A 17,277-nucleotide genomic window follows, 5' to 3' on the forward strand; every position below is an offset into this window, starting at 1 on the left:
TAAAACACCGCAAGAAAAACTCAAAGACCCAATTTTTTTAAAACTGATTTTCGTACTATTAAGAGTGTCTCCTGTAGCTCCATAGTTTATTGCGCCAATCGTAGAAACTACGGACAAGTTGGCAACTCTGAAAATGTTATTTCTCATTTTGAGCCAGGGCCATAACTAAGGGAAGGTAGGGAGGTCTGATGCCCCGGGCATTGGACCAGAAAGGCACCAAGTTTGCTTTTTATTCACTAAAAATTACGAGGAGGGGGAATGCCAAAATGGATACTTGCCCAGTGCAACAAAGTTTGTTTCTTGTTACGGCTGTTTTGTGATGAATAGAAATTATTTCTTTTGCTTTGGCCATCAAACGGGAGCCAATGATTATACTATAAGAGGTATTAGATTAAGTTAGAGGAGCCTTGTTTGTGTAAATACAGTGAGAGTCCCATTACTATTCTGATGTTATGCATTTTTATTTTAATTTACAAGCACACAAAGAAATATATATTTTTTAATAAATTTTTATTTATAATTTATAACTAACGATTGTTTTTCAGAAATCTTGTAACATGTTATGCAAAATATGTGGGCTGGGAGAAGCATCAAAAGTTGCTTTGAAAAGCATCAAAAATTTAATTTTTTGTAATTGACTGAGTCAACAGAAAAAATCTAGCAATTTCAAACAGCATACAAAACAAAAAATTTGTGACAAATATTCATGCATAAAATATCAATTTATTATCTTTTAGTAAGTTCAATGTATTACACATTAACGCGCTTGCTGCTAACCTATAAAGTATATGTGCAATTTTGCATTAGATGCATATAACAGACAAATAATTTTCTCTTATACCATTTCAAAAGTCTAACATAAGAAAAATTTATAAGTTGGATCAAGCACAAAAATAAAAAAATAATAATTAAAAAACAATTGTCAATATGATTGTTAATATACTTGTTGGTTGCAGTTACTTATGTTGTGAATACAAGTATCTAGCTATTATTATCTTTTGTGCATTGAAATTGTCAAGTTATATTTTGAGAATTCTTTTTTCCCTTCTTATTCTGAACTGAATTGTTGTTTCTCATAAAATAAACTGTTACTATTTATATAAAACCTGAAATATAAATCCTGCTGGTTACAAAATGATCTTGAATATATGCATTGTACATATCAGTTTCATACATTTACATTCTGTCATATATTTTTTCTATGCTAATAAATTATCTGTGCCGTTATAACAATATTTTTCATATTTTCATTAGCATACAAGAATAAAAAACAATCTGTTCACAAAACCAAGCATTTGATGCATCCATGCAAGGATTTATCCAACAAGAAACTATTGAATTTAATTTACAAGTGAAAAAAGCTTGCCAATTCATTTTTCTATATGGATGGCTTCTGAGGGTTTTTAAATACTAAATAGTCACAAAATGAAGAAAAAGTCAAGAAAACTTCAGTTTCCTACAATTTAACATTGCTTGCCAAAAAAATGAGCATTCAATATTATTTTTTTCAAACTATGGATGATATTGATGAAACATCTATAGCTTATTTTGTGACCTTCTGGTTTTGGAAAACACTTCAACACAATCACAACTAAACCCATTTCCGATGCAAGCACATATAGTTTAATCTTGTTAAGATGAACTTATTTAATACAAATTGCTGTTTTTTCAGTTAGTACATAATATTTCTAGTGTTTTTCCACTTCATCTTAATGAGGTTTGACAGTATTTCAGTAGAAATAGTCAGGCTAAGGAAAAACAATGTAGAAATTTGCTCGCTTAATTGACATAATTAAAAAAAAGTTAAGTAGTGCAATAAAATTTGCTCACAAATTATTTGCACTATTCCTTTGGCTGCCAGCCTTGTGAACACCCTTTCAGTCTGCTTATATATTAGAAAATTCATGTGTAAAAAATTACATTGGCTGTTCTGGATACAAGATGTTTGAATGTCTGAGGTTCTCTATTGTATTATGGGAAAAGGAGGGGGGGGGGGGTAGTTCAAGTTCAGCCAAAAATGTTTCTTTTAGGACAAAAACAATTTTAGAAACAAAAAGTTCAACCAGTAACTTTTATCATGATGAATGTTAACCCACAAATGACAAAATTTGAATTAAAAAGCACACATGAAACTCAAAATAAAATATGGAAAAAACATGACATGCTCATTCAAAAGTTTAAAAATCCACCAAGTTTTCATAAAAAAATAAAAAATATCAGCTGCTATCTACATAAGGACTAGGTTTTACCGTGGTTTAAATTTAAAAAGTATAAGAAACATAGGAACAATACAATGATTTATTTGAGTAGGTCATCATGCAAAAATAAATTTTAGATTTATCAAGTAACGAAGCTTTACTTGATTTACATCGTAAATGATATATTCATTATAGTTGAGCTCATACTTGGATAGATCATCTGGACTCTCACATACTTTGACAGGTTTACCAATTGGTATTTTAATACCAGACCTGTATATAAATAAAATGTTATAAAAGAAATCACTCAGTAATATTTCTAACTTTTATGCAAACTCATAAGATAAATACAGTCCATCTCAAAAGGTTATGCTGTAATATTAAAGTTTGGGGAGGAGAGATGCCATTCAACTTTGTTTTAACATTTTTCTTTTGACCCGTCTCATGAAGCATTCCAGAAGTTCAAGGAATGAGGCAACACAATTCACTGAGCAGTGGCGTAGCCAGGCTTTTGTCAATGGGGGAGCAAAATTGGAAAAGGCACCTTTTTCTATTCCTAATGCACGAATTTAAATTTAAAATTAAGGATTCATTAAGTATTTTAAATATCAATAAAAAAATCTAAATTTTTCTAATGTAATGTATTTAATTTTTTTATTGACATCCATATTTTTATGGGCATTTTTTTTATCAGCCACCTCGTTGGGCATTTTGCCTGTTGTGGCGTTGTATTTGTATTTGTATAATGTTTATTTTGCATGTTAATTAAATTTACTTCTGATTCAATTAATTTTTATTTCTTAAATCAATTTTAAAATTGTTAATATTTTAGTATACCGTAAATGCAAGCTACTTTGGCCCATGACTATATAGCAAAGGCTGTTTTGATATTGCACTTGCTGCCTTGGCTCAGTAGGGTGTGAGCTGCTGTGTGGCATCTCACGGCGCTGCTACTTTTTTTTTCTTACAGATGATATCAGCTTATAAAACATACTGTATTGAAGGGGATAATTTTAAATTTTATTTGCTTATTTTAATGTTAAGTGAGAGATTTCTTGTCTCTAGTGTAGTTTTAGTGTCACTGGAATGCGTGGATATTATATTTTTTGTGATTCTGGTGTAAATCAGTGACAAACAAATGTGACTTTTGCGATTACAACATGCAAGAACGATTCTCGAATAAATTTCTTGGATAAAAACTTTCTTTTGGTGGATTAACGGTGCTGTCAGAGACATGAAGAATGATTCAGGACTGTTGTTGCCCTGACCCCCTAAATGACGGCTTGTTTTTACACTCATCGAGAGGTTGGTGCGCTAACCCCTCGATGGGGGACTCCTTGTGGTAGCAATTTTTTCTGTGGTCATATTGCAGTTTCTGTTGTACCCGTGTCAGGAAAGTTTTCTGACAAGGACGAACCAGGTGTCAAACTCGTGACACCTCTATACATCCTTTGGCACTTAAGGAGCGTATCTTATCAACCTGGGTTACCGCGCCCATAAACAGCTTTATTTTGCTTAGTAAATTGAAAACAAGTAATCAGTAGTTTAGATAAAATGTTCTAGACTCTCCATGTGTTGAAAAATTAAAAAAATTGCACATTACAATTAATATTTTTAGTTCTTGTAATAAATTAGTATTTAAAAATAAAACATTGTAATATTCAAAAAAGTTAAGTTTTTCATCATGTTATATACCTCTATTGTGTTCAAAACACTATCCAAAAGTATTTATTTAGGTTTTTTACTGTTTTCGATGGTTTAAACCAGTTTTTGATGCTTGTCATGTTAGAAACAAAAAAAAAAAATTGTCAGTCAATAAATTGTCATGTTAGAAACCTATTTCTAAAGAGAGATGGAATTCTTTGATATATGCCCACAAGCTAGCTATCCACATTTGCTCTAGGATAAGGACTTTTATCAGAAATAAAAAATTAAATGTTTCAAAAGGGATAAGAAATGCATTCAAAAAGAGAGAATAAAACAAAGAAATGGATAAAATGTAAAAGAAATAGTTGGTAAGTAATAATGCCTTTTGATAATTAGCATTCAAAATAATAACTTCAAACATTTTATATTACAATTTTTTATATATTTGCACTACATGTTTTATGTTGTAGTTGAATTCATAATAAAGTCCAAGGCTTTTAAAAACTACACCTAATTCAAATGAAAAAAAAGTAATTAAAAATTATTAGAAAGTTCAGAAGATAAATTGAAATTATCTGTGTGTCGAGTTGTCTTTCAAGCAACAAAATAAAAGTTAATGTACAAATTCAACTGAAATGAATCGGAGAAAAATATTTTTAATAGAAGTTACCTCATAAGCAAATATAAAATTTATTTTAAATGTTTAAATGGCTGAACGAAGCGAGCCAATATTAATGCTGAGTTTTTGGGATAAGATTTCATGCCAGTTCTATAAAGTTAGCTTGAGCCATTTTGACAAACTGATTTTTCTGAGCGACCCTCTCTACCAGCTAAGAATTCCTGCCTACCAATTTGTACACCAACTCTCGCAAATTGTTAAGAGATCTACTTGTCACGAGGTCCTCGGGTTGTGTCCGGGTGAAGCCTACGCATTAATAAAAAAAATCATTATCTTTGCCAACCAATTACAAAAATGAAAAATTTAAGAGTATGCCAAGTTCTACAGAATAAGGACGTGAACTTAAAAATGCTCAAATCTTTGAGTCATGAGCGGATTGACAGCATGGTTTCGGGGGTTTTATCTTATAGTTAATTATTATTACCCGTGTGAGGCAATTCGGTCCAGTATCTTATATTAATCTCTTATTTCATGGAACGAGCATCTCATTGTCTACGTTTTGAAAAACATGATTTTAGAGACTGGTGGTGCTTACACTGAGAGAGATGTGATGCATATGTTCATTTTCGTTTCAAAAAAAAATTTCCAAGAGATTGGCCTATTGAATCACATTATATTCAACTGTCAATTAACAGAGTCACGTTTTTAAAATCGGCAAGCATTTGACAGGCATTACTAAGCATTTAGCAATTATTTCCGAAATTAAAAATAAGCATTTAATGAATTTTATATCAGAAATGTGCGGCGGATGCAGGGCCTTATGTTAAGTTCATAAACATAATGCCATTCATATATTGATGGGTTTTTTTCCGATACAGCGACGCATACATACATCTGGTGCTTATTCCAAGAAATACAGTACTGTGTTAAACTACATGCACCGCAATAAAACAACGTACGCAATGAAATATCGAAACAAAAGACCACAATAAAATATATGTTAGTTATTGCTCATTTTGTTTTTAATTCTAATAAAAAAAATTAATTGCCACTCAGTAAATCCCATATTAATTCGTATTTAGAATCAATTTAATATAATAAATTTTATTATTCTTATAATCAAAATTATGGAAATTTTTCTGGAAATCGATGAACATGCTAAGTTTTGGAAATCATGAAGTTTCATGATGCATTTTTGGTCACTGATTTGAACGTGGCTCATTTTTGAATATCATGTAAAAAAATTTTCGCAAAAACTGAGTTCTGTAGCACAGGAGAAAAATCTATAAAATATTTATTACTGTAACCTTTTAAATACTAAATTAACTTTTCGAAGAATTTTTTACATTATTATGTAGCTTTCAATAGCATAGAAAAAAAAAGAACAAAAGCAGTTTAATTAATAAGAATTTCCTTGTTTCTAAGTATTCACTGAGATATTTGAAATCGAAAACCAGAGGAAAATTGGGAAAAAGCAGCAAAAACTAACAAACAACGCTTCTTTCCCAACTTTTCTCCGATTTTTGAATTCAGATATCTTTGCAGATATTGCACTTAGGAACGTGGAAATTTATTCATTGGCATCAGAAGACACAGGACAACAACTTTTTAATTCGGTTTTTGGGTGCAGGTTGTCCATATATAAAGTAAATTTTTTTTCAAATTTTAATAACTATACAATCCCTTGAAACATGAATGACGTAGCAGAAATTCCTGAGTAAGCACATTTACCGTATATACTCGTGTATAAGCTGAACTCCCACTTCAGGACCATCAAATCCGCAATAAATTGAAAACCTGTGTATAAGCCGATCAAAAAAGATCCGTGCATATTTCAAAGAAATAAAATTCTTATATTTTCATGCAAAATGAATAGCTTATGAAAATTTATAATATAAAATTATTCAATCTTTTTAATCCGTTTCTTTTAAGTCTCCAAGCTCATGGTAATCCATCGGATCATCATAGGGGGGTGCGGCATCTCCGTTTTTATCTTCATCTGGGCTGTCATCGCCATTGTCACTTTCAAAGAGCATAGTTCAATTCCGTCCATCGCATTGCTGATGCAACACTTTTTAAAGGATCGGATGATAATTTAGGTGGAAACAGAATTCCACGCCTCATGTACCCATTGGCACACTAGGCCAATGTCAGGTTCCTTCAAAGCACCACTTTTTGTAGTTTCTTTATCATCAGAAGTCATCCATTCGATCCACAAATTCCTCAAATAGTCTTTGAGAGACTTGTTGATGCTCACATCTAAAGACTTTACAATCGACGTTAGCCCACCCTGGTATCAAAGCCAATGATATTTTCGATTTCTTTGCCTCGGCTTTGACATTATCAGTTCTGTGGGGTTCGAATATATCCCATACCAATAATGCTGGTTTCTTGAACACTGCTACAAAAATGACCACTGATTGTGGGGTCGATATTTCCTCATCAAAAACTGACCCGAGTATAAGCCAACCCCTCCACTTGAGGAACAAATTTTTCCACAAAAAAACTAGGCTTATACATGAGTATATACGGTACATTCCACAAGAATGACTCAAATATCTGTCCCCGTTTTCTTGCTATTCCCATTTTGAAAACTGTCAGATGATTGTGGGACACTCTGTACATTCAAGTAATGCAAGCACGTTCAAATCACACGAGTGCATAAACCACTGGTAGGGCCCGTCTAAAATTTTAATAGGTCCACGTAAAAATTTTGAAAAAGTATTTTATTATTTCAAAATACACTTTAGGATGTGCGGATAATGATAATATGTATAGATATTATGTAATGCTTTATTGATTTTGTTGCTAGACTATAACCAAGTACGCACCAATCAATGGTGCCAAGATAAATTCATATGCGAATGTATGTACCATACAATTTAATAAAATTTATCAGTGTTTTTCATCGATGTGTGGACGCCTACGGGCAGGAGGTTGAGCTGTCCCTCCCTCCTGTTATATGGCAATCATTACAGATCGGAATAGGATACGAATACAGGACAGAAAAGTGAAATTTAGGAGCAACTATATACAGTACCACTTTTTTGTCTTTTGTTTGTTTATAATTTATTAGTAATGGCATGGGAGGGGTGGAAGAGGGGGGGGGTAAAAAGTTAGACTAAAATAGTAGGGGGCGGCAAAATTTGTATAGCCCACAGGCGGCAGAAATATAAATACGGCCCTGGTCTTCAGTGGGAATAAACCCAAAAGCAAATACATAAAAGCATGCCACATAGAGGAAACATATACAATTTATACATATACAACTAGAAATAATTAAGTCACCTTTTCTTTTTCTTGAAATATTAATGTGATCATCACGTATTCCCAAGAGATCATTACTATCTGTCCAGGGAATCTGATTGCATACTTCAAATATTTTTGAGATCGCAACATTTTTCAAAATCAAAAACAGTCCAAATGCTCATTCTGTTGTGAGGTGGTCTTGTAGAGCTTCGTTTAACACTAGAATGGCCAGATCAATCATTTAGTCTTTAGAACTGAGTTTCCTAAAAAAGGCGATTCTAGGAGCTCTACCCACAATGATCAACAGCGGACTAAAAAAAGTTTCACAAAGTAGGCAAGGTTCCTTTAGAAGGGGGGGCTGCTTTGACCATGATATTGGATGAAGATCTTGAAAGCAATTTAAAAAAAAAATGATAGTTAGGAAAACCCTACACTTTTCTCTCTCTTCTCTCAAATGAATAGCACAAACCCAGTCACAACGAAAATACAACAGGAAGCATGTAAATGATGTTTTCAAAAAAGTTCAATTTCTTTGTAAATTTTTTTCAGGGGGAATCAAAAGTTATTTAGGAAAATAGGCACCAATGTAAGCAATCAGAGGGAGTGTTTCCCCTCCAGCTATGCTACTGTTGCTGAAAATCAAAGTTCCAATGGTTCTACTGAATAACAGCTTCACAAATGCGAATAACAGATCAGTAACACAGTGAAACCCCTATTAACAGACACCAGTTTTACAGCCAAATAATATTTTCTCCTTGTATAATAAAAGTATGCATTTCAAACCCCTGATTAACAGTTACCAATCTTTTACAGGCAATTTTTTTGTCCTCTGCTGGTGACCGCAAAAGAGAGGTTTTACTGTATCACAAACCAAATCACATTCATAGCAATTCCCTTGTGCCATCTCTACATTTCATCCTCTTATCTGCACTTTTATTTATCATTCCATTTAGGAAGACAGATTGTACTTGCTTGAATCCACACATCATCATCAATTTGCTAACATTTATGACTATAATATTCTGATTCAATCTTACCTTCCATATGATATTCCTTCATGCATTCATAGAGACCTTTTGCAAGATTAAATGTATATAAAACCAAAGAACATTCTTAAAGGTTTTTTTGCTCAAATTCTCACCTAAAAATCAGTGTTCATTTTGCAATTCCATATGATGGCCCCACAGTGATATATTTCTCTCATACCTTTTGTGGATATAATTTTTTTGCCACTTAGAAGTCACCACTTGCTTCTATTATTTGCCAAAAATTTGTGGAGCTTTTTGAAATTTTGTTTCATTGAAAACATTTATTGATGAAAATAATCTAGCTCATTGAAGCCCACAAAAAATTATATTGAAGAATAAAGATGACTAGCTTCAGAAAAACATACTGTGCACACTGTTCAATCATGCTCTACAAGTAAACTCATTGTAACTATATAAGAGGAAGATGGCTGAAAGTATTTTAAACATCCAAACTTTAACTAATTTGTGTATTCTATCGGTGGCCACAGTCTTCAGACTTTTGGATTGGATACCATTCTGTATCCACTGCACATGATTAAGAAAAATTTGTTGATTTTAAGCGCTGGTAAAAATGGAGATGACAAAAAAGCATATTTAACAATGTTGATGTATGCATTTTTGTTTATCGATGTTAAGAAAAATTAAAATGTTAATCCCATGCCACTGCTTCAGGTAGTTTCTAGAGAGGAAGTTTATTTGTCAGACTTTTCGAGAAGTGGCAGACCATCAATGGCCAATGTGGAAATTTTAAAGGCTTTAGCAAAGTCTAATCTACATGCAAGCATTCTGGAGTTGCCCAGAGATATTACTACTCACAAGACCACAGTCATGCAATTCTATTAAATTGGTGAAGTGAATAATAGAGGATTTTCGATACCCCATGGGCTTCATTGTCAAATAATGAGCTGTACAATAATAACTAGTAATAAAATTTGAAGTGAGAATGAGAACTTCCATCACATCTAACATGTCTTCTAGATATTGCCTTTACTGATTATTGCCTTTCCCAAACAGCACTTCCTGGATAAAAAGTGCTTTACATGCCATCAAGATATTAAGAAGCAAGCATCCACTCTGATTTCTGTGTATAAGTCACTACTTTTCTACAAGTATAGAAAAAAAAATTATATGATGGGAAAAGGTTGTTCCAGATAAATTGAAAAATAATTTAAAATTATATAAAATATCAAAATCTCTTACTTTTTACGCATTTTAGCAGGCTCTGGAACTAATTTACCCATTCCTTTAACACTGTTTTTTCCTTTCTTTTTTGTATCGTTCTTAGCATTGTAATCAGCTGAATAAAGAATATTTTCTTCTCCAAGAGAAACCTAAAGAATAAATAGTGTTTTAAATGACAGTTAACTGTATAAATTATAAATTTTTTCAGATAATATAGAACTTCCTATTGCTATAAGTGCATACAACCAAAACAAAGCATTCATGATTATTCTTAGCATGTCTAGTAATGTGATATCTTTTTAACATTCTTTGGTTCAAATAAATGTCTTTCTAATCGAAAACGACAAAAAAGAAGTGAAAAATCTTATCGTTCCACACATTGATATCGGGGGAATCAGCTATAGAACTAGATAAATCAAGTTCCCCCAATGATAAACTGTGGGGTGGGAGATAGTGTCAACTATTTTGTAAAGGCATGCACAAAATATACAACCATTTTATTCTGAAAGAAAAACACCATTATAACCAAAATACTTACTTCACATAAAAGCACCAAGCCTTCATTTTTTTGTTTTGTAGGATAGCAGTAATTCGCACTTTTGCTGCTAACATCAGCAAAATAAAGTCCCTTACCAAACATGTACCCAGTTGAAGGAGCTTCTGGTGGTGCAATCTTGAGACCATTTTTCAAAATTCCAACAAAATTTGTTAATCGTGATCCATGCCATAACAAGTATTTATTACCTACATCCTTGAACATATCATTTTCTACGGTTTTGCAGCATTCAAATATACTTATTATTTCCATTTTATAAGCTGTATGTGTTGGTCCATGATTCATCTGCAGATAATCTTTTATAACCTGTAAAATTTGAGAGTAATCATTACACTTTACAATGCACTATAAAAATGAGGTAAGAAAAAAAAAATAGCATTTTTAATGAAATCATAATATCAATGTAATATAGCTGTTTGAAATTATTTAGTTAAAAATGGTTCGTGTGTATGGGTCACAAATATTAATCATAAGTGCAACAACACAGATTTGGATAAAAATAAATCTATTTTTTCATATGCAAAAAATAATTTTCTACCAGCAAAAATTACCCCAAGTGGGCAAGGTATTAAACTTTCAAAGTTAGTTTTAAAAGATAAATATTTTAGATAGAAAATTAAAAAATCTCATTGTTTTTTCTCACCGTGGTCATTTTCTGCAAGTGGAAGTAAATTAGACCAGAACTTTTACTTCAAAGCTGATTTCTGATCACTGCTGAAATACAGGACTCCTTAAAAGGCTGGTTATATTTTTGGAGCTGATGATTACAAGGAAAAAAATTCATCTCTACCTCCACAGGGACCCAAACCCCAGTCTCTCTATGCTGGATGAGTGCTCTACCAACTAAGCTATGGGGAAACACATAGAATATTTCTTCCTTGCATATGTATATGTTGAAAGGCTCCGTACATGGATGGTGGCAGCAGTCAACTAATAGATCATGAATGACATAGGCCACCAGATGGTGACATGAATATAGAAATGCCCTCTCCTCTTGTTAATACAAGATTCCTCGAAAGATTGGTTATATTTTTGGAGATGATGATTACAAGGAAGAAAATTCATCTTTGTCCCTGTGGAGGCAGAGATATCGCTATAAAAATATAACCAGTCTTTCGAGGCATCTTGTATTAACAAGTGGAGAGGATATTTCTGTATTCACTGCTGAAATGTTTTGATGCCTATGCTGGGATTTTAATTAGGCCTATTAGGTTGAAGTGGCTAACCATACAATTACACAGAGCAAAAAAGAAAGTTCTTATGCCATATGCAAGTTCAAGCATAAAAATCAATGAAAGATATGATAGTATACCTCATACATAGTATCTCCTGTGTCAAGAACTTTAATTTCACATTTTAAACTTTCATAAAGGCTATCAAGAGGATTTCCAAGTTGAAACTGAATTTCTTCTTTAATTTTAAAGGCTACTTCAGCATCACTTAACACCTTGAAAAGAAAATTTCATGAATCTGAGATAGCAGTTGTAACTTTAACAAAATAAGTGGTTTTCAATGATAATTAATCAGTTTTCACTTTTATGAAGCATGCATCTACATGTAGTTGTCAACAATCAGCAATTTTGGAACTTGAATTTGATATTCTATGAATTTTCTGAATTCAATACCATCCCTTCACAAGAAAACAACCAACCTCTGAGGGATTTTCTAGTTATGAACAACGATTTTATATATCCTGGAATATATATACATGGCCTGGAACACAATTCACTGGAAAAGTTCAGTTAAATAACCATTAAGTTCTCACCCTCTAAAATAAAACTTCTGATCCAGTCAACTGAATGTCATTTCTGACTTGTGTACAAGTTCAGAAAGCAAATATACAGATTTAATCAATGATGAATGATAATAGGATTTACAAAGGGGGAGAAAAAGTTAAATGCTCATAAAAAAAGCACGGAAATATTCAATATAGTTAAATAGTGAATAAAAGGTGATTTTTGAAATATGCATATTACCAGTATAAGCACAGTTAATATTAATCATTTCACATCAAAATATTAATCATTTCACATCAAAATATTAATCATTTCACATCAAAATATTAATCATTTCACATCAAAATATTAATCATTTCACATCAAAATATTAATCATTTCACATCAAAATATTAATCATTTCACATCAAAATATTAATCATTTCACATCAAAATATTAATCATTTCACATCAAAATATTAATCATTTCACATCAAAATATTAATAATTAAAAATTTGTGGACTTGGATTTTTTTTTAATCAGACTCTTTGCTCTTACTAAAATGTTTATAATTTTCTCATATGCTGCTGTTTTATTTGCCAAATCCGAAGTGTAATTAACCCATGCAATATTTAGGTGTTGTGGAATTGGATCACTGTGGCAATCATCTAAGAAAAATCTATTCATGCTCATTCACAAGGCTAGCGAACCACAAAAAACCATCTCAGCCAGCATGTTACCATACAAGAACAACCCTCAGCTCAGGGCATTGTTAAGCAAAATGATATGTGGCAAATAGAATAGAACTTTGTCTCTACAATGTTTAAAGCAATTACACCTCTAATGGCCAGCACAGCATTAGCTAAATAGGACAGCAAAACAAATGACATTATAGTGTAATTTTTTCTTACTGTTTATACATCCAAATTAAAAAAAAAAAAAATCTTTTCACAAATTTTATGTCACATTCTGCAGTATGAAGACATTTCTCACCTGCAAAAGCTGCATCTCTTGCATAAGTGAAGTAGTAGAAGATATAACCGGTGGTGTTTTCATCCTGAAAAATAAAAGAACATTTTCAGGGAAAAAATAATAATTCCACAATGAAAATGTCAGAACTATGTTACAGCAAATTAAAAAAAAATGATAAAATAGTAAAATTCATGTACAGCAAAACCTTGATATAATGATACTCTGTGGGTCAAGAAAAATATCCTTGTAGAGAAATTATCGTTATATTGACAGGAAACATTGGCATCACATGCCACTAAATTTATGCTGTTGCCTGCAAATTTTCTAAATCTGTGTAACCATCAGAAAACATGCTTTAGAGTATTTATTATTCTTAATTAGTTGATTAATTAAATTCATTTAAATGCATTGCTCCTGTAAAAAGGTTTACTGTATTGCCAAAACCTTTGTCAACATTTTCGGTGATCATGTGGTGCAAAACAGATTTTATTACATGCTCTTGGAAGAATGAAAACAAATGATGAAGTTAAAATTAAATTCTAGACAATTTTGAGTGAAATATAAAAAAAATATTGTGTAGCAGTTTTCAAAATCTCTCAAAAAAATATCATTATAGAGTGATTTATCGTAGTAGAGGATATCATTGTATCGAGGGGTGTTTAACATTAGACTATAGACCACATTCCAAACAAGATTTGAAAAAATATCTTTGTAGAGAAATTATTATATCAAGTATCGTAGCAAGGTTTCACTGTATACAGCAACTTCTTGTTATATTGTGCAAGTCAGGAAAGAAAGACGTGCAATATACTTGAGAATTTATTTAGGTCCTGATGTTAAATTTTTGACAGTGCTTTTAATGAAAAGCAGACTTGATGCAACAAGAGGCTGCTGTATATATATTTTAATTGTTTTGCTTGCTATGGCCATTTTACGTACGTAAGGGCCAATTATACTGGGACGTACAGTCCCATAGGATCAAAGATAATTTGATGCACCTATGCTTTCACAGCTATTCATCTGCATTCAAACCGAGACCCATCTAATCTAAATTACATGCATACGTAACCTCAGTGGAAATAACACGTCTGTCATAGGCACATACATCATAACTAGTGTTTATATTAAACTTTTTCAATTGAACTGATGGAAGGCTAATCTGTTTCAGATCGTTTCTGAAGACTATCATAAAACTAGAACTGATGTGCAGATGTTATCACGTGCAGTGAAACATTGAATTATTAGTAACTTGGTTTACAAGTGTTCTACGAAACAAGCACAATTTTTTTAAACAAATTAAGACTTAATAAACGATTGATGACTCTTATTACAAGCAAATGTAATAAGAAAAATTTAAAGAGATTTTTACTTTATAAACAAGAAATTTCTTGCAATACAAGTATTATACCAAAATCTCTTAGATGTGGAATAGCAGTGTTTCGCAACCTTTCTGAAGCCAAGCACCACTGAAACTTCTGAAATAATCCCAAGGAACACTAATTTACAGTATGTATCAGGGTTCATACTCATTTTCGTAAAAAAATTTCCCTGACTTTTCCAGTCAAATTTTCAAGAAATTCCAGGTTTTTTTAAAATCAAAAAAGTGATATAAATTAATAAAAATTTACAAAAAATTAATTATATTATAAAATTATTTATATTAATTACAATATCATAATGACATCATAATCGTAGATTTTTTTTCATGCATTTATGCCTTTCAAATAGGCCTGATGGATAAGAAAAATGGAACACAATTAAGAAATGAGATTTCCCTTTTATGCAATTTCAATGCCCACAAGATTTAAGCCTTTACAGTTGTTTCCTTTGTGACATAATTAATCAAAGATATAGTTGGTTTCACTGCATCAAAATTCTTTACAGTTGGCTTGCACCAGTACCTCCTAGAGATAGATCTATCTCGTGCTAGAACCGAGAAGTTTAGCAATCAGGGGTTGTTCACTGAACTTTCACATGCTTGGAATGGTTCTGGATAACTTATCTGCCCGTGTTGCGAATTTTGCCACAAAGCTGCTACCATGCTTTATACGGGTCATTTTTGACTGCTTCGATCCGCCCACACAAGTTTTCTTACAACACAAAATTGTTTTTAAATAAAAATACCCACATGGAAAATCAAAATATACACGTGATTCATCCGCGTTCCTAACTGAAGTCAACTTACGATATTATTGCAACTGAGCTTTGTACCCATGGCTTTCTACGATGCATAGTTATGATGTTTGTAGAAACACTAGAAAGAGTTACGATAAAGTCGTAGCAATACGCTTTTCCAAGTGGACTTACAAAATCCTCGTTCCTCCTAAGCAGTATCTAACGTTTTTTACGATATTTTACAGATTATCAATATTTATGATGTTATCGGAATTCCCTTTATCTAGACGGAATTTTTTCCCTCTTCATTATTATTTTTTTCGATCGATCTTTTTCCAGATCAGACGACAATCGTGACTATTTTCCAGGTTGTTGTCTGAAATTTTCAGGTTTTTACAACAAAAATGGGCCATTTTCCCTAATTTCCCAGACTTTTTTTAGTAAAAAAAAAATTTCCCTGACTTTTCCGGGTTTTCCCTGACCTGTACGAACCCTGTGTACGTATGCAGGCATTCAAAATAGCATAATGATGGTGCCTCTGGTTCTTCAGGTTAGGATTGTTATGTGGGCTAATTTTTTCATTTGAACATGCAGTATGTAAACATCAATGTTAATTGCATACAATTAAATAATTTGCACTTTGAATAAAACTTTCAAGTCTGCCTGAGAACCATCTATCCCATCTACATAGACTATAGGTTGAGAATAGGCTGGTCTATAGTATAAGAGGCTTCACATATTTGTATCGTCTGGGGAAGGTCACATAATCACAACTAACGTGTTAACTCTTTTACAGCCGGTTCCCCCCCCCCAAAGTAGATTCGTCAAAGTTTTCACTACCCCTTTTCTTTCCCACTTTTTGCTCTTTTTCTTTTCACCCTTCTATGCTACTTTAGACTGAAACACTACATTGACGTGACACAATATATCACGTCAGAGAAGTTATGAATTCTGATTCATGGAAATCCCACGCCACAGAACTTTTATGAATCAGGATTCACAATGTCTCTGACATGACGTGAAATCGTGTCACGTCAGTATAGTGTGTTTTAGCCTTGTTTTCAGGTTTCTGCCTCCGACAAGATCTTTTCCTCACCTTCACAAATCCAAAACATACCCATACTCCCTATCTGGGCCGTTTCGAACTTTAAAAGATATTTAATACAAACAGTATGCCATAAGAAATACTGTTTTTGTATCATTCTGAAAAATTCATGTACATTGAATACAAAATATAAAGTAAAATACAATATAAAATAAATTAACTTGCACTTTGTCTTTTAAAATGATTATCGTTGGCATGAGGGAGACAGTAGTGGAACAAATCATTTGAGTTATCATTTCTTATGAAGTGTTTGACTGAAGTGTTTCAGAATGCTAGCACATTCATAGAACAAATTATGCTCCAGAGAACCATTTTCACACAATATTTATTTCTTAATTATTTTAAGCATTCTTGTTGTAATGGAAAGTGCTGAAAAGCTTATGTTTTAACAAAACTATAAACAAAAAAAAGTTGTTTAAATGTCAGTTTATTTTACTGAAGTTTTGGGCTTTATCTCAATATACAGATTACCAATTTTTGCCAAACCGCCAAAATGTCCATGATGTCATCAACCTTTATACAAATGTTTCCGAAAAGGCAATCGGCAATCATGCCGTCAATAATGTTTCTCCGAAGGAAAAAAATATCTTTCACCATTTCTTTTGTTTTTACCCCTTACCTCATTACTCTGGCTATAATTGTTTTTTTATCTCATCTTGTCCATTTTCTTTTTTTTTTATTGTGTTTGCATTACTTTATTATTTTTACAGTAGAGACTCTATAACAAACACCATTGAATTTTTCAGTAACTAATTTATTAAGGAATTCTGAATACACAGAATCTTAACTTATACGAATTGAGAGTCAATGATAAATTTTGAAGTGAAATGAATATGCTATGAAAGTGGCACTTTAACTAAAAATTATAATTTTCACACAGAGGATTTAGT

At 32.1% G+C, this 17,277-nt stretch overlaps 1 protein-coding gene across 1 annotated transcript in view; it reads right to left on the bottom strand.

The window, feature by feature from the left end:
• Positions 1-1,966: 1,966 nt before the first annotated feature.
• Positions 1,967-17,277, bottom strand: part of LOC149080218 (poly [ADP-ribose] polymerase 2-like) — a 45,764-nt gene continuing 30,453 nt past the window's right edge. The window contains exons 8-12 of the mRNA XM_089239284.1: positions 13,189-13,252; positions 11,792-11,926; positions 10,462-10,785; positions 9,942-10,072; positions 1,967-2,471 (exon numbers count right to left, since the gene is read on the bottom strand). Coding sequence (XP_089095410.1) covers positions 2,315-2,471; positions 9,942-10,072; positions 10,462-10,785; positions 11,792-11,926; positions 13,189-13,252 — 811 coding nt within the window. The 3' untranslated portion in view covers positions 1,967-2,314. The remainder of the gene's footprint in view (positions 2,472-9,941; positions 10,073-10,461; positions 10,786-11,791; positions 11,927-13,188; positions 13,253-17,277) is intronic.

The sequence above is a fragment of the Pholcus phalangioides genome, unplaced genomic scaffold, assembly GCF_987345545.1.
Source record: "Pholcus phalangioides strain wild (caught in Gottingen) unplaced genomic scaffold, Ppha-v1.0 ptg000011l_1, whole genome shotgun sequence".
Taxonomy (NCBI): Eukaryota; Metazoa; Arthropoda; class Arachnida; order Araneae; family Pholcidae; genus Pholcus; species Pholcus phalangioides.